This window comes from Procambarus clarkii, chromosome 49 (assembly GCF_040958095.1).
Source record: "Procambarus clarkii isolate CNS0578487 chromosome 49, FALCON_Pclarkii_2.0, whole genome shotgun sequence".
NCBI classification, from domain to species: domain Eukaryota; kingdom Metazoa; phylum Arthropoda; class Malacostraca; order Decapoda; family Cambaridae; genus Procambarus; species Procambarus clarkii.
Window position 1 is genome coordinate 19813409 of NC_091198.1, and position 21128 is coordinate 19834536.

Here is a 21128-nt window from a genome sequence, read left to right on the forward strand (position 1 = left end):
CCAGAGACAGAGTACGATAGCCTTACCGGACTGTGGGAGTCCATTGCCCCGAAGAAGTCTTCCAGGAAATGAAGACTCTTGACCTCCGAGTCCACCCTAAGGAGGTCTTCCAGGAAGACTCATGGGCCAGGTCGCGTAAACCATTTCACTAACCTGGACCCCTTCCGATGACAAGACCCACCTAGAGAGGCCTTAGACGAACCTTGAAATAACATCAAAACTAATTCTCGAATCGACTTGAGAATGGTCCAGGACGGACCGAAACGTCGTCGTCCCTTCACCTTCTAGTGTGTGGTTTGGTCAACATCAAAATTACATCCAGGAAACCATGGCAGAGTCTGAAAGGTACCGGAGGTATACTTCCAGATAAAAGGAAACTGGGAATATACCAGTGACCATGCACGGTAAACCCAAATGTGGCGCACATAAACAGAGATAAAATGTCGTGTCGTTGCGGGCCTTCGACCACAAGAGAGACTGCAGAAGTCACACTCACCAGCGGTGCCTTCGGGTCCTCAGAACGACTCGTGGCCCCTCTGTGTCAAGGTAGCTTCGAGGAGGACATCCCCAAGTGACTAACTGCCTAATACAGGATTAATCTCATCCTGTTGATAAGTACTGTACAACGAACTCATCCAGTATTAAAATCCCGTTTTAAGGAAAAGAATAATGATCCTATACAATATTTATCCTGTTCTAAAGGAAAAGAAAAATGATCCTATATAGAATTAATCCGGTGTGGAGGGGAAAGAACAACTGACTTATACACTTTTAATCCATCAAAACAAAAGAAGCCGATCTGATTATTACGCAATAAGACAGGAAAACAATTTCCTTTTTGACGCCAGGAGGCAGAAAATAGGTCAGTGTGAGGAAGGAGACCAGAGAGTGGAGTGGGTTGGGCAACGGCTGGCAGAGTTAGACTTCCATTCCACTATATACTGCTTTTTATCTCTCCCTTGAGGCCCTGCCTCTCTTCCTCCCTCTTTCCCCTTCCTCTTCCCTCTTCCTCCTCCCCCTCTCTCTCTCTCTCTCTCTCCCCGTTCCTTTATCAATAATCCCACTCCTGCTTTTATACTTATTTTGTACATTTCTTTACCCATTTTTATCATTTTTATTGGAATGTTGTTATTATTTTAGGGCATTAGAATTATTTGTTATTTTCGGTGCTGCTTTTCCTGTATGTTTGTTAACTTTTATACATTACTTCCCAGTCTCAAATCCGAATGTTAAATTCTACTTTTTATATTGTCCCAGTGTATATGTATAATGTATTTTTTATATGTACACACGCGCACGCACGCGCTCATAATATTATACACTGTTCTGCAGTTTACAAAATTGTTTACATGTGGACTATTTCTACCCTTACAATAGAACACGTTTGTGAAGTTCTATTAAAATCTATTATGTCATGCAGAGATAGACATACATACAGAGAATCTATTATGCTATACAGAGGTATCCATACATACAGAGAATCTATTATGCTATACAGAGGTATCCATACATACAGAGAATCTATTATGCTATACAGAGGTATCCATACATACAGAGAATCTATTATGCTATACAGAGGTATCCATACATACAGAGAATCTATTATGCTATACAGAGGTATCCATACATACAGAGAATCTATTATGCTATACAGAGGTATCCATACATACAGAGAATCTATTATGCTATACAGAGGTATCCATACATTCAGAGAATCTATTATGCCATATATTTTACTTGTATGTTGACCAGACCACACACTAGAAGGTGAAAGGACGACGACGTTTCGGTCCGTCCTGGACCATTCTCAAGTCGATTGTCGACTCACAATCATTCACAGTCGACTTGAGAATGGTCCAGGACGGACCGAAACGTCGTCGTCCCTTCACCTTCTAGTGTGTGGTCTGGTCAACATACTTCAGCCCCGTTACTGTGACTCATCGCCTACTTGTATGGAGTTCTGATTTATCCGATTCACCTGTGGGAACCATTAACCCTAATGACCTCGACGAGGACAGGAAGCCGGCGGCTTGTCGAAGGTCCCCCCCTATATGCCTTGATGTATCCTAGAGTACAGCAACTGTCAGATTACAGACCAAACCATGGCTGATTATTCAACCCATCCTCCTGAAATGAAAGTACTTATGGTAACTATTTGGTAGAAAGTACCAATATGTGTAGTGATGAACCACAAATAATAGTTTGTATTTCGAATTTTTATTCCGGAAAAAATTAAAGCTAAAACCCAAACTTAAATATTCCTAAGCATAGTGTAGGGCATATGTACTATATTAGGCCTAAAATACCCTGTTTTAGGCCTAAAGCACAGTGTATTAGGCTCAGAATTACTAGGAGAGATCATATTGGTACTTTTTACCTAATAGTTACTTTAAGTACTCTATGGTGGGAGGATGTGCTGGATTATGCATGTGTGCTACACCTGTCTACAGATATATATATATATATATATATATATATATATATATATATATATATATATATATATATATATATATATATATATGTCGTACCTAGTAGCCAGAACACACTTCTCGGCCTACTATGCAAGGCCCAATTTGCCTAATAAGCCAAGTTTTCATGAATTAATATATTTCTCTAATTTTTTCTTATAAAATGATAAAGCTACCCATTTCATTATGTATGAGGTCAATTTTTTTTTATTGGAGTTAAAATTAACGTAATTATATGACCGAACCTAACCGACCCTACCTAACCTAACCTAACCTATCTTTATAGGTTAGGTTAGGTAGCCAAAAACGTTAGGTTAGGTTAGGTTAGGTAGGTTAGGTAGTCGAAAAACAATTAATTCATGAAAACTTGACTTATTAGGCAAATTGGGCCTTGCATAGTAGGCTGAGAAGTGCGTTCTGGCTACTAGGTACGATATATATATATATATATATATATATATATATATATATATATATATATATATATATATATATGTATATATATATATATATATATATATATATATATATATATATATATATATATATATATATATATATATATCTGTCAGTTATAGAGGACGCCATGTACGCCTTCAGACTATGGTGGTGATGCTATACACACCTGCTAGAGTGGTGATGTTATACACACCTGCTAGAATCACACACGTGCTAGAGTGTGACGTCACCATGTAGGGTTCATCCCTATCTAACAAGTAGTTCTAAACAGAGTGAATCACCATTTAGGCCTAGGGGCACGGCCTGAGAACCAGTATCATCACTGATACACTATCTTAACCTTTACATATAGGCCTACCACTATCATGTACTTCAAATGTGACCGATTAACAGTCCTCGTGGCGCAGTGGTAAAATACTCGCGCTGCGCTTCGCATGCACTTTGTCCTGGGTTCGTATCCTGGCCGGGGAGGATTGACTGGGCGCCAGTCCTTAACTGTAGTCTCTGGACGGTAGATGGACGGTAGAGCGATAATGCTGGACGGCGTTCAATCCCCGACCGTCTACAAGTGATTGGATACCATTCCTTCCCTGCCTCGTCCTATTCTAAATCCTTATCCTGACTCCTTCCCAGTGCTATATAGTCGTGATGGCGCTTTCCCCTGATCGTGGCCATATATCCGTCCGTGGCTATATATCCTCCCTGGCCATATATCCTCCAAGAGAGAGGTTTATGGCGTCTGAAACATTTCCCCACAACTTGGGAGGGCGCTTGACCCCTGTAAATCAAAACAAACATAGTAATGGAAGTTGACCAGACCACACACTAGAAGGTGAAGGGACGACGACGTTTCGGTCCGTCCTGGACCATTCTCACAATCGACTTGAGAATGTTCCAGGACGGACCGAAACGTCGTCGTCCCTTCACCTTCTAGTATGTGGTCTGGTCAACATACTTCAGCCATGTTATTGTGACTCATCGCCTGCATAGTAATGGAACTACACACTTGAAGATATACATGGCTCTACGCGCTATGTGTATCTGAGATGAATACCATTTTAGTTGTCTTTTGAAATGTATTTGTAAATACGATAAAAAATTTATCGAGTGCCGATTTTTTATATAAATGATGTTTGTGTAACCGGTTGTCTTTGTTAAATGGTTGTTTATAGGGTAGAAAACTTACTAAATGTCTCGAATCTAAAGCTGTGTTTTACATATGTAGACCATTAGTACACGGACCACTTGTGAGTGTGTGGTCTCACCTAGACGTGCTTACAGGCTCGAGTGTCAGCTCTTAAGCCCCGCCTTTCGGTTATTAGTAATTCATTGCAAATGGTCGTTTTAGTCATTCATTTTTCTTATACATTAGAAACTGTGTCTCGAGTTTGGCTGTGAGAACTTTCTTCTTTAGTCCGTTCTAGTTATTTACAATTCTTGAACTGAGAAAGTTCATTCCGACATAAGAACATAAAAATAAAAGTAACTGCAGAAGACCTATTGGCCCATACGAGGCAGCTAATATTTATAGCCACCTAAACTCATTCATATATAGGGTAGGGTAGGGAGCCGGTCGGCCGAGCGGACAGCACGCTGAACTTGTGATCCTGTGGTCCCGGGTTCGATCCCGGGCGCCGGCGAGAAACAATGGGCAGAGTTTCTTTCACCCTATGCCCCTGTTACCTAGCAGTAAAATAGGTACCTGGGAGTTAGTCAGCTGTCACGGGCTGTGCTTCCTGGGGGTGGAGGCCTGGTCGAGGACCAGACCGCGGGGACACTAAGGCCCCGAAATCATCTCAAGATAACCTCAAGAAGATATATGTCTAACCTACGCTTGAAACAATCAAGGGATTTTACTTCTATTATGTTACGTGGTAACTGGTTCCACTAATCAACAACTCTGTTACCGAACCAGTATTTACCCAGGTCATTCCCAGACCTAAACTTATCCAATTTATACCCATTATCTTGTGTTTTATTCTGTGTTGCTTCTGACATCTCTGTGACTTATCTGTGTCTTCAACTGTCAATTATGTCTTTTCGTTCTACTGTTCTTCACTTTAAATATTTCATCTCTATTGTCTTGGTCAATTCCCCTTGGAATCTTGCACGTCGTTATCATGTCTACTCCATTCCTTCTTTCATCCAGTGTAGTGAGATCCAATTCACTGTCTTAACAACTCGGTTCCTTTAGGTCCGGAACGAACCTTATTGCATATCATTCGACCTTGTCTGATTTTGGTTTGTGTTTCTTTAGGTGTGGTTCCATGCCGGGGCAACATGCTCATGTTGTTTCACAGTATAACCATGTTGACCAGACCACACACTAGAAGGTGAAGGGACGACGGCGTTTCGGTCCGTCCTGGAATATTCTCAAGTCGATTGTGAGAATGGTCCAGGACGGACCGAAACGTCGTCGTCCCTTCACCTTCTAGTGTGTGGTCTGGTCAACATATTTCAGCCACGTTATTGTGACTCCTCGTCTGCAGTATAACCATAATTACGTTTGTCAGTCTGGCATATGTTGCTCTTGTTATTCTCCTGTTGTGTGTCTCTGGTGTTAAATTTCCAGTTATGTCCACTTCTAAGTTTTTCTTTTCTTCGGAAGTGGAAAGTTGTCTATCCTCCATCCTCTACTGTATATGAGATCTTCTTGCGCTAACTCTTATCCTCGTAACTTTGCATTTTTTTTCAGGGTTGAACTCTAATAGCCATTTTTCAGCTCATCTCTGAAGATTGTCTGGTTAATCTTGCAATACATTACAGTCCCTTCTCAGTTCTAAATCGTCTCATTTATTTTGTAAACTATGATAAACAAGAATAGAAAACAAGAATAGGGTGGTTATAAATAGGAGCTGCCTCGTATGGGCCAATAGGCCTTCCGCAGTTACCTTTATTCCTATATTTTTAACACAAGAATGATCTTACTTATCCCGTGAGCTACGCTGCCAACATCTCTTGATAACAGGACATTTTGTGACGTTTCACTGAGGTACAGTCCAGCACTGTCCAGGTTGGGGGCCTCATACTACACCTAGTTACCATTACATATGATGCAGCGTAAGCAAGTAATTATGGAAGAAGGCACCAAGCCGGGAAGGTTATGTAGCACCATATATGATGCAGAGAAAATACAGCCAATGATCATAAACTATATGAAGAGCCTTGTGCTAAAGCTAGCAAGCCAGGCAACCAAGAAACTTACATCGCATCTCCAAGTCAAGCCTGGCCACGGGCCGGGCTTGGGGAGTAGAAGAACTCCCAGAACCCCATCAAGCAGGTATATGTGGGCCTCCGGGCCGCTTCAAGCAACAGCCTGGTGGACCAAGCTCTCTCCAGTCAAGCCTGGCCTCGGGCCGGGCTTAGGGAGTAGAAGAACTCCCTGAACCCCATCAAGCAGGTACCATTCTCCCACACACCCAAGGCGCACCTCCCACGGTCTCCACGTCCTCTGTTACAAAACCTTACATGCAAGACAAGTACGCTGCCATCAGAACCATGCGATAAGATTCACCTGCAGCCTGTTCTGGTCTGACAGGACACTACATCAGAGGATAGTGGTCCACTTACTCTTATGTGTAAGGCAAATGTTTTCCAGAGTCCCCACAACTAATTGAAGGCTCTGGCATGCAGTTGGTTCCGACCTCAACCAGTATATAACATTGTAGCTTAACACTCACTAAAGGTTATTCCCAGTGGAAACTAATATTAAACTCGTCAAATAAATGAGCTTCAACTAGACTGAGGCTTCACTTGAGGTCTTATTACGAATATCAGAGAGAGGGAGAGATAGAGAGAGAGGGGTGAGGGACAAGGGGGTGAGGGACAAGGGGGTGCGGGACAAGGGGGGTGAGGTACAAGGGGGTGAGGTACAAGGGGGTAAGGGACTAAGGGGTTCCCTCACCCCGAGACCCTGCCACCAGCAGTGGGCTGGTGTAAGTGAGACCTACAAGGGTACTCACCTTGATAACGAAGGCCACTCCTCCAGGAGGCCGCGGGGAGTCGCCCTCCAGCGCCACCACAGTGCTGCGGTACACGGCGTCATCTCCTGCAACACATCACAACACAACTAATGTCAAATATCGTAAGAAATATCTTCAATACAGAATGTTTAATGCTAAAGCAAAACGTGTAGTTTTAGTTCACTGTAGAGTACTTAAAATCTGTAGTCCACCTCTCATATGTCTATAGAACGGTCATAGACTTTATGGACTCCAGCTCCTGGGCCCAGATTTTAGTTGGGACTGTCTATTCACAAGAAAAGCGACACTCGAAGCTTTTATAATGGTCAACCACGTTAGACCACAGGTTCTCAGAGAGCCCTAGAGATCACAGGTCATTAGTAAGCCCCAGGGGGTGCAAGGGGACCTTGAAACGACCCCTGGAACGACTCAGGGACGACCCTAAGACGACCCTGGGACGATCCTGGGACGACTCTGGGACATGCGAATGTCATAACAGTGAGGATTTTGACTGAGATCTTGTGTAGCTTTAATTTAACTAAATTATACTATGTCACAGTGAGGAGTAATCCAGGAGATTGTGCTCTGTGGGGTCAGCCACAGACGTGACTTTGTAAGTGATAGAAATCGACGGTAAACATTCACAGGTATTTGTGATAGTTAAACGCGGCGGGCGATTCCCGTAGAGTTATCGGGTGTCCGAGAACGTCAAGTATTACAGTCGCTCAGCTTCAAAGTGTTTGCAATGGTGCAGCAGCATAGAAGCTGCCAGCCGCAGCTGTGGCTGTGTAGGCATGGCAATGATAGCTTCCAGTCTATTGATGTCCAGACGTGTAACGAAAATTTTTTTTCTCCATAAACTACAAAAAAAGAGAATAGGTCAACGCATAAAATTATGTCACGCAATTCGCGTACTATTTTGTTTAGATTAAATAACATAAATGGAAGGAATATTATATGTGCACTGAGTTCTTTGCCGAGTCTGATCACGGCAGTTCTTAAAGTTACGCCAGCACTTAATTGTCATAACGACTATACTTAATGACCATTACGGCAGCACTTAATCACCAAACTCACCTACACTTACCGGCAAAGACAATTTCAAGAGCTCCTAGAGCAGGTAGAGTATTTAACTGGAACCAGCAGTAACAGCAAGATTCTGAAACAGCTTCAACTACCCCATTGAGAGCATCAGAAATATCAAGAGGTGGTAATTACCGAAAATTCTTGTGTTTAGTTTCCTCTGTTATTAGAGGTGAGCAAACACGAAGGTTAAGAGAAAGGGGGGTAGTGTTACGCTTGCTTCACCGCCCCGCCGCCAGGGGGCTGGGGCAGTGTGTGTGTGTGTGTGTGTGTGTGTGTGTGTGTGTGTGTGTGTGTGTGTGTGTGTGTGTGTGTGTGTGTGTGTGTGTGTGTGTGTCTGTGTGTGTGTGTGTGTGTGTGTGTGTGTGTGTATGTGTGTGTGTGTGTGTGTGTGTGTGTGTGTGTGTGTGTGTGTGTGTGTGTGTATGTGTGTGTGTGTGTGTGTGTGTGTGTGTGTGTGTGTGTGTGTGTGTGTGTGTGTGTGTGTGTGTGTGTGTGTGTGTATGTGTGTGTGTGTGTGTGTGTGTGTGTGTGTGTGTGTGTGTGTGTGTGTGTGTAAGCTGGGGGCGAGTTCTGGGGCTCAACCTCCCTGAGGAGAACCACTTCCTTATCTTCCTCTGTCCAGCCTCTCTCCGTCTCTCTCTCCCTCACTGTCTCTTCTTCCCTCCTCTCTCCCGTACACTATTCCCGGCACACACGCTCCTTCCTTCTCTCTCTCTTTCTCCTTCAACTTCAACCTCTTCTGCTCCCTCCTTATCTCTCTACCCTTCTCTAGTAGAACTCCACTAGATGAGCACCCACACAAGACGTGAAGGAACCTGTGTACCCCTAGCATGGGAACTCAACAAAGCAGCCCCCAGCTGACGCCACCAGCTGTCCTCTTAGTCACCATTTCTATTCAGTGCTGGACTTCGAAAATCTCCCAATACAACAAAGTGAAAAATCTCATTTTTACCCCACACGACATGCCATGACCGAGCCACAGGGCACCGGGAATGGAAAGGGAGGTAGAGAAATGGGAAAAAGGAAGACAGAAAAAGACAGAGACAGAGACAGAGACACTAGAACACGCCTCTACACAAGTCAAGGTAAATCCCAGTTCAAGGACAGTATTATCTGATCCTCTTTGCTCCGCACTACACCTGAGGGAATATACCCAAGCTTGCAATACAGTGCCAGGGGTATACACACCCACAGGTATACTCAGTGCCAGGGGTATACACACCCACAGGTATACTCAGTGCCAGGGATATACACACCCACAGGTATACTCAGTGACAGGGGTATACACACCCACAGGTATACTCAGTGCCAGGGGGGGGGGTATATATACACCCAGAGGGAGGTCGTCAGCAGGGCGCGGACCGGAGGGAGGAGTTGGTTTGGTAATTACGTTTGCCTGGGCCCAATTCCCAGCTGTGCCAGATTTACAAGTTTCCACTTCTTGCTGCTCTTAAGAGATTAACCCCAAGTTTGTGTGTGTGTGTGTGTGTGTGTGTGTGTGTGTGCTCACCTAATTGTGCTCACCTAATTGTGCTTGCGGGGGTTGAGCTCTGGCTCTTTGGTCCCGCCTCTCAACCGTCAATCAACTGGTGTACAGATTCCTGAGCCTATTGGGCTCTATCATATCTACATTTGAAACTGTGAATGGAGTCAGCCTCCACCACATCACTTCCTAATGCATTCCATTTGCTAACTACTCTGACACTGAAAAAGTTCTTTCTAACGTCTCTGTGGCTCATTTGGGTACTCAGCTTCCACCTGTGTCCCCTTGTTCGCGTCCCACCAGTGTTGAAAAGTTCGTCCTTGTTTACCCGGTCGATTCCCCTGAGGATTTTGTAGGTTGTGATCATGTCCCCCCTTACTCTTCTGTCTTCCAGTGTCGTGAGGTGCATTTCCCGCAGCCTTTCCTCATAACTCATGCCTCTTAGTTCTGGGACTAGTCTAGTAGCATACCTTTGGACTTTTTCCAGCTTCGTCTTGTGCTTGACAAGGTACGGGCTCCATGCTGGGGCCGCATACTCCAGGATTGGTCTTACATATGTGGTGTACAAGATTCTGAATGATTCCTTACACAGGTTCCTGAACGCCGTTCTGATGTTAGCCAGCCTCGCATATGCCGCAGACGTTATTCTCTTTATGTGGGCTTCAGGAGACAGGTTTGGTGTGATATCAACTCCTAGATCTTTCTCTCTGTCTGTTTCATTAAGTACTTCATCTCCTATTCTGTATCCTGTGCCTGGCCTCCTGTTTCCACTGCCTAGTTTCATTACTTTGCATTTACTCGGGTTGAACTTCAACAGCCATTTGTTGGACCATTCACTCAGTCTATCCAGGTCATCTTGTAGCCTCCTACTATCATCCTCTGTTTCAATCCTCCTCATAATTTTTGCATCGTCGGCAAACATTGAGAGGAACGAATCTATACCCTCTGGGAGATCATTTACATATACCAGAAACAGTATAGGTCCAAGGACTGACCCCTGCGGGACTCCACTTGTGACGTCTCGCCAATCTGAGACCTCACCCCTCACACAGACTCGTTGTCTCCTGTTGCTTAGGTATTCCTCTATCCACCGGAGTACCTTCCCTCTCACTCCAGCCTGCATCTCCAACTTTCGCACTAGCCTCTTGTGTGGCACTGTATCAAAGGCTTTCTGACAATCCAAAAATATGCAGTCTGCCCACCCTTCTCTTTCTTGCCTTATTTTTGTTGCCTGGTCGTAGAATTGTGTGTGTGTGTGTGTGTGTGTGTGTGTGTGTGTGTGTGTGTGTGTGTGTGTGTGTGTGTGTGTGAGTGAGTGAGTGAGTGAGTGAGTGAGTGAGTGAGTGAGTGAGTGAGTGAGTGAGTGAGTGAGTGAGTGAGTGAGTGAGTGAGTGAGTGAATAAGTGAGTGAGTGAGTGAGTGAGTGAGTGAGTGAGTGCGTGAGTGAGTGAGTGAGTGAATAAGTGAGTGAGTGAGTGAGTGAGTGAGTGAGTGAGTGAGTGAGTGAGTGAGTGAGTGAGTGAGTGAGTGAGTGAGTGAGTGAGTGAGTGAGTGAGTGAATAAGTGAGTGAGTGAGTGAGTGAGTGAGTGAGTGAGTGAGTGCGTGAGTGAGTGAGTGAGTGAGTGAATAAGTGAGTGAGTGAGTGAGTGAGTGAGTGCGTGAGTGAGTGAGTGAGTGAGTGAGTGAGTGAGTGAGTGAGTGCGTGAGTGAGTGAGTGAGTGAGTGAGTGAGTGAGTGAGTGAGTGAGTGAGTGAGTGAGTGAGTGAGTGAGTGAGTGAGTGAGTGAGTGAGTGAGTGACTTGCCCTAATTAACATGCACTAAATTAGCCACAGTGGTCTACGTTCTCGACTCACAATCGAGGATCCCGGTTCAATTCGAAGGCAAAAAGACATTATTAATCGTGTTTCCTGTCACCTGATGTCCCTATTCACCTATCTGTAAATAAGCATCCAGGAGTCAGGCACCTGTTGTGGGCTGCATCCTGTGGAAAGAGTCAGTAGTTTGACCTAAGGGAAGGGAGGAACCCCATACAAACCTATATTCTGGTTTCCTCTCTACAATAACAGAAATTATTGGCATAGCTACGGGCTCACCATAGCCCGTGCTACTTGGAACTTTCTGTTCCAGGTAGCGAATCTACAGCAACATATTGGCATAGTAATTTTTTCCTGTTGCTAGTACTATTTCCCATTCAATATTCAACAACAAAATTGAATACATCTTTACACACAGAAATCACAACAGCGTGATAAATCAAATGAACAAATCCATAAGGGCCGTGATGGGGGTTCGAACCTACTTTTTTTTCAACGTAGAACGTTGTTTTCAACCCGAAGCACTCCCGGTTGCAATTCTTATGACCATGTCGTGGCGCAATCGACTAAGGCGCGTCTGGGATCATCCCGGACGTAATTTCGAACCCACATCACGGCCCTTGTGGATTTGTTCATTATTGACGTATATTCACATTCGGAAGGTAACTTGGTCAAGCATGAGGTTATCTTGAGATGATTTCGGGGCTTTTAGTGTCCCCGCGGCCCGGTCCTCGACCAGGCCTCCACCCCCAGGAAGCAGCCCGTGACAGCTGACTAACACCCAGGTACCTATTTTACTGCTAGGTTACAGGGGCATAGGGTGAAAGAAATTCTGCCCATTGTTTCTCGCCGGCGCCTGGGATCGAACCCGGGACCACAGGATCACAAGTCCAGCGTGCTGTCCGCTCGGCCGACCGGCTCCACAAGTCTTGAAACATCGGCTTCGGGGACACGAACCCCGTCCATAAAATGGTGGTGCTGGAGCAGTAAGAGAACATACAGTCCGCGGAGAACCGCTCCGCCCGCTCTTCATAGCCTCGTATTCGTTAAAATATGTTCAGCTGGATAGGCAAGGTCGTGCAGGACGTGCTCACGGACACGGACACGTACATACCGATGTGTTCACGGACTCGCAAACACGGACGTGGTCACGGACACGCACACACACGGACGTGGTCACGGACACGCACACACACGGACGTGGTCACGGACACGCACACACGGACGTGGTCACGGACACGCACACACGGACGTGGTCACGGACACGCACACACGGACGTGGTCACGGACACGCACACACGGACGTGGTCACGGACACGCACACACACGGACGTGGTCACGGACACGCACACACGGACGTGGTCACGGACACGCACACACGGACGTGCTCACGGACACGCACACACGGACGTGCTCACGGACACGCACACACACGGACCTGGTCAGTATCGCACGCAGACACACACGGACGTGCTCACGGACACGCACACACACGGACGTGCTCACTAACGCACACACACACACACATGGACATGCTCACGGACAAGCCACACTCACACACTGAACCTGACGACATCAGAAAAAAGGAGAGAGCAGGGAGATATGATAGCAACATATAAAATACTTATGGGGATTGCCAGTGGAAATAAACGAAATGTTCACACGGAATACCCATAGAACAAGGGGACATGGGTGGAAGCTGGAAACTCAGATGAGTCACAGAGATGTTAGAAAGTTTTCCTTTAGCGTGAGAGTAGTGAGGAAATGGAATTAACTAAAGGAACACTTTGTGAAAGCGAAGACTATTCATATCCTTAAAACTAGGCATGATAGGGAAGGACAGGAGTCATTGCATTAGACAATGTGGCTGGACAGGCGGGGTCCAAGATCTAGAACTCGATCCTGTATACACAAATAGGCGAGTACACACACATAACCACCTCATAAGTGTTAACTAACGATTCTTATGTCTTGTTTCCATTTCATTTTACAGCAATTTTGTCACGCCGATAATGGTTCCAATTTTTTTATTTTCAGTATAACCAAATTTTGTTGAACCAAAACTAAACTTGAAACCTCATACCTAACCCTCTCCTCCTTTATGGTACGAGTTTGTACGAAGGTTTTCTCCTCCGAGTGATGTTGGGAGAGGCGTCACTCCAATGGCGCATCAGTGTACATAATCTGTCAAAGATTCAAAATTCTAAATTTGAATTTTGAATTTGAAAGCTTGGCAGTTATTGTCTTCAACAGTTTATGCAAGAATATGATAATAAACATTTGAGTTATCCTTGACGCAAGGCGGCAGAGGCTGCTGTGTTGACGGCGTCAGCTGACTCTTGCTCTTCTGTGGAAACTGGTTTTATGAGCTTGATTTTCCTAAGTGGAATTATGATTGGGAGTTAGCCACAAATCAGGTAGGTTAGGATAAGGCGAGTTAGATTATGTTACGCTAGGCTAGGGCAGGTGTTTTGATATTAAATAACTTGGAAATTGCATTGTATATGATGCTTTATGCTTTCCTTTCGTCAAAAACACTCCTATCCAAACTGACTTCAAAGGAAATAACGTTTTCAGAACAGAATTTGGTTTACCTCAGTTTTGGAAGAGCTCGGGCCACAGGGTTTGTCTGGAAGAGTTTGTGTTTGATGTAGGGAATCTATTTACCTTACTATGGTATTTCCTGTGTATGAAATCGCTTTCGTTATTCTCCTCGTAAAGCGAAACGACAACGTCGCTATTTTGTGTCGTTGGCTGTTCTGGTTGCCTAGAGTTTTTCGTTAGTTTTCGGCTGGAGTAACGCTACGCTTCTTGCCTGGGGCCGTTGTTGGTCTTCCTCACCCTGTCTAAATAGATCGATTATTCGTCAGTTCCGCCTGAGTTAAAATTCAATCTCAAATCTGGCTTCACTGTTACGACCCTAATGTTGAGTGAACATTATTAACTCAAAGATGTTGAGTGAACTCTTATTATCAGTCAACATCTTTGGCCTCACCCCCACACATCTGGCCTCACCCCCACACACATCTGGCCTCACCCCACACATCTGGCCTCACCCCCACACACATCTGGCCTCACCCCCACACACATCTGGCCTCACCCCACACATCTGGCCTCACCCCCACACACATCTGGCCTCACCCCACACATCTGGCCTCACCCCCACACACATCTGGCCTCACCCCACACATCTAGCCTCACCCCCACACATCTGGCCTCACCACACACATCTGGCCCCACCACACACATCTGGCCTCACCCTACACACCCCAGATAGCACCAACGTCCCTGGCAGCCGCTAACGCAGCCATTCACCAGTACTAAACTAACAAAAACATTGAGTTCCAGCAGGCACTCCACGCAAAAAAAAAAATTATATCGCTCCCCGCAGTCTATTATACGCGGTAGTTAAGATGCAGATCTTGTCTGTGCTGGCTCCCCAAGACGCCAACCGCAGCCAAGGATGTGTTCAACTCTTGCAAGGTTGCAATGAGTGATTGTATTTTTCATGAGCTTTATAACACTAATGCAATTCAGTACAATAATTATATCCATAATTGGCTAGTTGGACATTATGTATGTGAGGGTTGTTATTGTGTTACGACACTACCATCACCAGGGTTGCCATAGTCACGCCAGAACGTAAAAAAAAAGAGTTAACAGCCATTGCCATTGAAACATTGCCGCAATAATGAGACACACGGCCATCTGAGAACGTAAACATTGCCGCAAGAGTGAGACACATGGCCGTCTGGGCAATGTTTACTCTATTTACTCACTATTGTGGCAATGTTTACGCTCTCAGACTGTCATGTTTCTGACTTGCGAGGCAATGTTTACTATGTGCTTCATGGTACGAGAAGTTTGCGTAAAGGTTTCTCTCGATGACTGGACAAGAAGTGTTGTCGGGAGACGCGACATATTGATGCGGCATTGTTGATCGTGCAAGACATGAAAGTTGTCGTTGTTAACTCAGCAGGCACGATATAATGAACGTTAAACAAACGCTGAAGACGTTGAATTGGCGGCGGTGATCTTGGATATCTTGTCCACTGGGTTGATGATATAGCGGTGAGGGCTGGACGTGGTTATCTTGTGGTTATCTTGAGATGATTTCGGGGCTTAGCGTCCCCGTGGCCCGGTCCTCGACCAGGTGTCCTTTTCGTTACACATCCCCCAGAAAGCAGCCCGTAGCAGCTGTCTAACTCCCAGGCACCTATTTACTGCTAGATGAACAGGTACATCAGGGTAAAAGAAACTCTGCCCATTTGTTTCCACCTCCACGGGAGATCGAACCCGGAACCTCAGGACTACGAATCCGAAGCGCTGTTCACTCAGCTGTCAGGCCCCGTCTGTTGATAGTTGCTGTTCTTTGGAGCTAGGGGGTTACGTGTTGACTTTTCACACGCTCGTGTTTCTCACTATTGAGACATGGTTCACTCAGACACGTCTCAATGTGTGAGAGAAACTCTCTCACTATCTCTACTATCGCGTAGTATCTCACTAAGGGATAATCTGGCCCTAATTCACTTTAATCACATACAATGGTAAGGCAATTAACAATTATGAAATGATTTATGGGAATAAGGTACTTGCTACAATATTTCAGCAATTTCTTCGCCGTGAGAGAGAGAGAGAGAGAGAGAGAGAGAGAGAGAGAGAGAGAGAGAGAGAGAGAGAGAGAGAGAGAGAGAGAGAGAGAGAGAGAGAGAGAGAGAGAGAGAGACAGACAGACAGACAGACAGACAGACAGACAGACAGACAGACAGACAGACAGACAGACAGAAAGCTGGCGATGGGCAGGGAAGACACTCATAGAGTCAGGCGTACCTGAATTTACCCGAGGGTCACCATCTTTCTAGTGCCCTCGAGGGGAACAGGAAGCCGAGGGTTTGTCACAGGTTCCATTACTGTTCTTGAGATACACACACACACACACACACACACACACACACACACACACACACACACACACACACACACACACACACACACACACACACTTAATGAAACGGACAGAGAGAAAGATCTAGGAGTTGATATCACACCAAACCTGTCTCCTGAAGCCCACATAAAAAGAATAACGTCTGCGGCATATGCGAGGCTGGCTAACATCAGAACAGCGTTCAGGAACCTGTGTAAGGAATCATTCAGAATCTTGTACACCACATATGTAAGACCAATCCTGGAGTATGCGGCCCCAGCATGGAGCCCGTACCTTGTCAAGCACAAGACGAAGCTGGAAAAAGTCCAAAGGTATGCCACTAGACTAGTCCCAGAACTAAGAGAAATGAGTTACGAGGAAAGGCTGCGGGAAATGCACCTTACGACACTGGAAGACAGAAGAGTAAGGGGGGACATGATCACAACCTACAAAATCCTCAGGGGAATCGACCGGGTAAACAAGGATGAACTATTCAACACTGGTGGGACGCGAACAAGGGGACACAGGTGGAAGCTGAGTACCCAAATGAGCCACAGAGACGTTAGAAAGAACTTTTTCAGTGTCAGAGTAGTTAGTAAATGGAATGCATTAGGCAGTAATGTGGTGGAGGCTGACTCCATACACAGTTTCAAATGTAGATATGATAGAGCCAAGTAGGCTCAGGCATCTGTACACCAGTTGATTGACAGTCGAGAGGCGGGACCAAAGAGCCAAAGCTCAACCCCTGCAAGCACAAATAGGTGAGTACACACACACACACACACACACACACACACACACACACACACACACACACACACACACACACACACACACGCGCGCGCACGCACACACACACACACACACACACACACACACACACACACACACACACACACACAGACGTTAGAAAGAATTTTTTCAGTGTCAGAGTAGTTAATAAATGGAATGCACTAGGAAGTGATGTGGTGGAGGCTGACTCCATACAGTTTCAAATGTAGGTATGATAGAGCCCAGTAGGCTCAGGAATCTGTACACCAGTTGATTGACAGTTGAGAGGCGGGACCAAAGAGCCAAAGCTCAACCCCCGCAAGCACAATTAGGTGAGTACAATTAGGTGAGTACACACACACACACACACACACACACACACACACACACACACACACACACACACACACACACACACACACAAACACACACAGGCTTGTCCCAGAGTTACGAGGGATGGGATATGAAGAGCGTCTGAAGGAACTGAACCTTACGACACTAGAGAAAAGAAGGGAGAGAGGAGATATGATAGGGACATATAAAATACTCAGGGGAATTGACAAAGTGGAAATAGATGAAATGTTCACATGTAATAATAACAGAACGAGGGGACATGGGTGGAAACTGGAAACTCAGATGAGTCAAAGAGATGTTAGGAAGTTTTCTTTTAGCGTGAGAGTAGTGGAAAAAATGGAATGCACTTGGGGAACAGGTTGTGGAAGCAAACTCTATTCATACTTTTAAAACTAGGTATGATAGGGAAATGGGACAGGAGTCATTGCTGTAAACAACCGATAGCTGGAAAGGCGGGATCCAAGAGTCAATGCTCGATCCTGCAAGCACAAATAGGTGAGTACAAATATTTGAGTACACACACACACACACACACACACAACATACACAACACACACAAACAATCTTAGTGCCAGAACAAAGAGGTCTAAGCTGTGACGATATGATAATGGAAAAAAATACGTCACAACCATAGACAGAACAGGGAGACATGATTACAACATACAAGATACTAAAAGGAGTACACAAGAGGGAACAAGGATAGCCTCTTAAATTGAAAGAAAGCATTACAATGGACACAAATGAGAGATAAAAGGACAAATGTAAAGAGATAATCGTTGCCAGAACGAATGGTATCTATCCTGAGGTTATCTTGAGATTATCTTGAGGTTATCTTGAGATGATTTCGGGGCTTTAGTGTCCCCGCGGCCCGGTCCTCGACCAGGCCGGTGAACAAGTAGAATGCACTGAAAGAAAAATCGTAGAAACTACCTTCATCCTTAACTCTACGGCCAGGGGCCAGATTCACGAAGCGGTTACGCAAGCACTTACGAACCTGAGGCCAGATTCACGAAGCACTTACGAACCTGTACATCTTTTCTCAATCTTTGGCGGCTTTGTTTACAATTATTAAACAGTTAATGAGCTCCGAAGCACCAGGAGGCTGTTTATAACAATAACAACAGTTGATTGGCAAGTTTTCATGCTTGTAAACTGTTTAATAAATGTAACCAAAGCCGTCATAGATTGAGGAAAGATGTACACGTTCGTAAGTGCTTGCGTAACTGCTTCGTGAATCTGGCCCCAGATTCGGCAAAGAATTCGAATGTCAGAATAGTTAAATTATAACTCAATCAATAGACACATTCCACGACCCAGTAAAACAATGCATACAAAGCCTCTCACATACAGAATCATAGCATACAATCCTATCATACAACATCGCTTAATGATTCCCAATTACTAATCCAACGCGGAAGGAAGTACTAAATGTGTATGTAACTGCGCAGGCCAGCGGGCTGGACCGGTTTCTATCCACTTGACACACATGTAAGTTTTAAAACTTGACAAAAACTTGAGATTTTAAAGCTTGCTTGACCACTACTCCTTACCCCCCCCCCCCCCCCCCATCCCCACACACACATGCCAACTCCCTCATTAACCACTTCTCTCTCGCTCTCTCTCAACAACAACAACAAAAAATGCTGTCTGGATTTATTAATTCGTAAAAAACTGGCTTGGCCATGCTGCAGCTGTGGTACCGAGTGTGGGGTGAGAACTGCAGATTAAATCATTCCTCCGTTGCTAAGAGATTTTGCAGGCCATTCTGGCGTGTTATCTTATGGTAATAGGGTGGAGAGCTAGCAGTGAGATCACGCGGCATAGCTGCTTGTCTCCACGCAATGCACGCACTACCATCACTGAACGCGCTACCATCATTGCACGCACTACCATCACTGAACGCACTACCATTAGCGGGCTTGTTGAGGCGTTAGGCCGTACTGAGGTGGGCGTGCTGGTGAGAGTGGGCGTGCTGGGGTGGGCGTGCTAGTGAGAGCGGGCGTGCTGGGGCGGGCGTGCTGGGGTGGGCGTGCTGGGGTGGGCGTGCTGGGGTGGGCGTACTGGGGCGGGCGTGATGGGGCGCCTGTGAGACCACCACACAGACAGTGTTAAAGGGAGATGACCCCACTCACCACAGCTCCCCCCCCCACACCACAATTACCACCACCACCAGTCATTACACCTTGTTCTGTTCCAACTCCACAAACAAGTATTTCTTCCAGGATCAATACAATTGTTTTTTTCATATTAATGGAAAGACTAAACTCCATTTGAATACATCAATATATGCAAAAATTCATATCATTTGCCGGAACTTGAGTGGTAATTTAGCAGGTCTATTTTCCTCCCTAGGGAAAGTAAATTCAGGTAAATTCAGGTAAAGGGGGAGTCAGGAGCAGCTAGGGGGGGCTAGCGCCCCTCCGTGGCGACGGTTTTGAGGGCAGACTCACCCATCCTGTACTCACTGTTGATATTGTCGGTGTCCATAGTGAGAGGTGGTTTATAGGGGTGCCCGAGCGTCCTCAAGATGAGGGGGGGGAGACAAGATAGATCGGGGTGGCCCTCACTCCCTCCTCTGTGGCACTGGCCGACACACACACACTGGCACCCGGCCGACACACACACACACTGGCACCCGGCCGACGCACGCTGGCAACTTCTCACTGCAGTCCCAACAATTCCACTAGATATAGATATCTTTCTTCCTAACACATCTCCTATAATACATTCACACCTTTCATTACCACTCGTATCATATCCATTTTACCAGATATTCTTTAAATCATTCATTTGTAAGGATCTCTAGCACTATCTATAATTATAAATTAATCAAAATTTTGGCCAAATAATAATTTCGTAATATTATTACTGAGCAAAACTCGGTGAGAATAGTTGGTCGAGGTGGCGGTGTGTGGCAGGAGAGGACGGTCGGGCAAGATGAGTCTTACAGTACCCTGGCGTAAGGGTCAAGGCCGCCGCCCCTCGCCCGCACCAGTTCCCTCAATACTCGACCTTACCACCCTGCACCATAAGACCTCGGGGGCACCACCGTCCCGGTCAATACACACACTGAGCACTCCCGGGTTTTTCTCCCCGTCTCATAGCTGGGAAAATAACACATATCTATAAATATATTATCTAGATTATTAATAACAATATCCTCCCGATCAAGAAGCCGCTTACAGGTATATATAGCAAATATAACAATGAAAAAGTACTCTATATTTGGTGAGGCGAGAGAGTGCGTATATATGGGACCTAGTTTTCCTGGAAATTCTAGAGTTATACCATAGTGAGATGTTATATATAACGTTATATACAGGCCTATTATATATGTAACGACATATATGTCGTTATATGTAACGACATATATCAGTGGACATTTTCAATCGAAGCCTATATTGTTAGTTTTATATTGGAGCATCGTAATGTGTATAGGGTTAGGAACTGTTATCTGTTTGTCAATTAGTAAATTAGGCTTTTTACCTGACCAACTTGTTCCCCCTACCTCACACTACTCACATTACCCCTTCACCCCCTCCCTCTCTCTCTCTCTCTCTCTCTCTCTCTCCCTCTCCCACCTCTTCCCTCCCACTTTCTCACTCTCTCCTTCCCTCCCTCACCTCCATCTCGTGTCCAACTTACGTTGCCACAATCCTCGCCCAAGTACACCTCACCTGGGCACAATACCCACACAGGGACAATAAACATCTAAGCACAATACCCACCCAGGCGCGCCTCCAACCAAACACTGGTAACCTCTGGATAGCATCGTTCCTATACTTATAGTCTCCAGTTCTAT

The 21128-nt window shown here is 45.4% G+C and overlaps 1 protein-coding gene across 1 annotated transcript in view; it reads right to left on the reverse strand.

Annotated features, from left to right (window-relative positions):
- LOC123763179 (sodium-independent sulfate anion transporter) overlaps window positions 1-19934 on the reverse strand; it is a 38484-nt gene extending 18550 nt beyond the window's left edge. The window contains exons 1-2 of the mRNA XM_045750185.2: window positions 19792-19934; window positions 6893-6978 (exon numbers count right to left, since the gene is read on the reverse strand). Of these exons, the coding sequence (XP_045606141.1) occupies window positions 6893-6978; window positions 19792-19813 (108 nt within the window). The 5' untranslated portion in view covers window positions 19814-19934. The remainder of the gene's footprint in view (window positions 1-6892; window positions 6979-19791) is intronic.
- Window positions 19935-21128: the final 1194 nt, after the last annotated feature.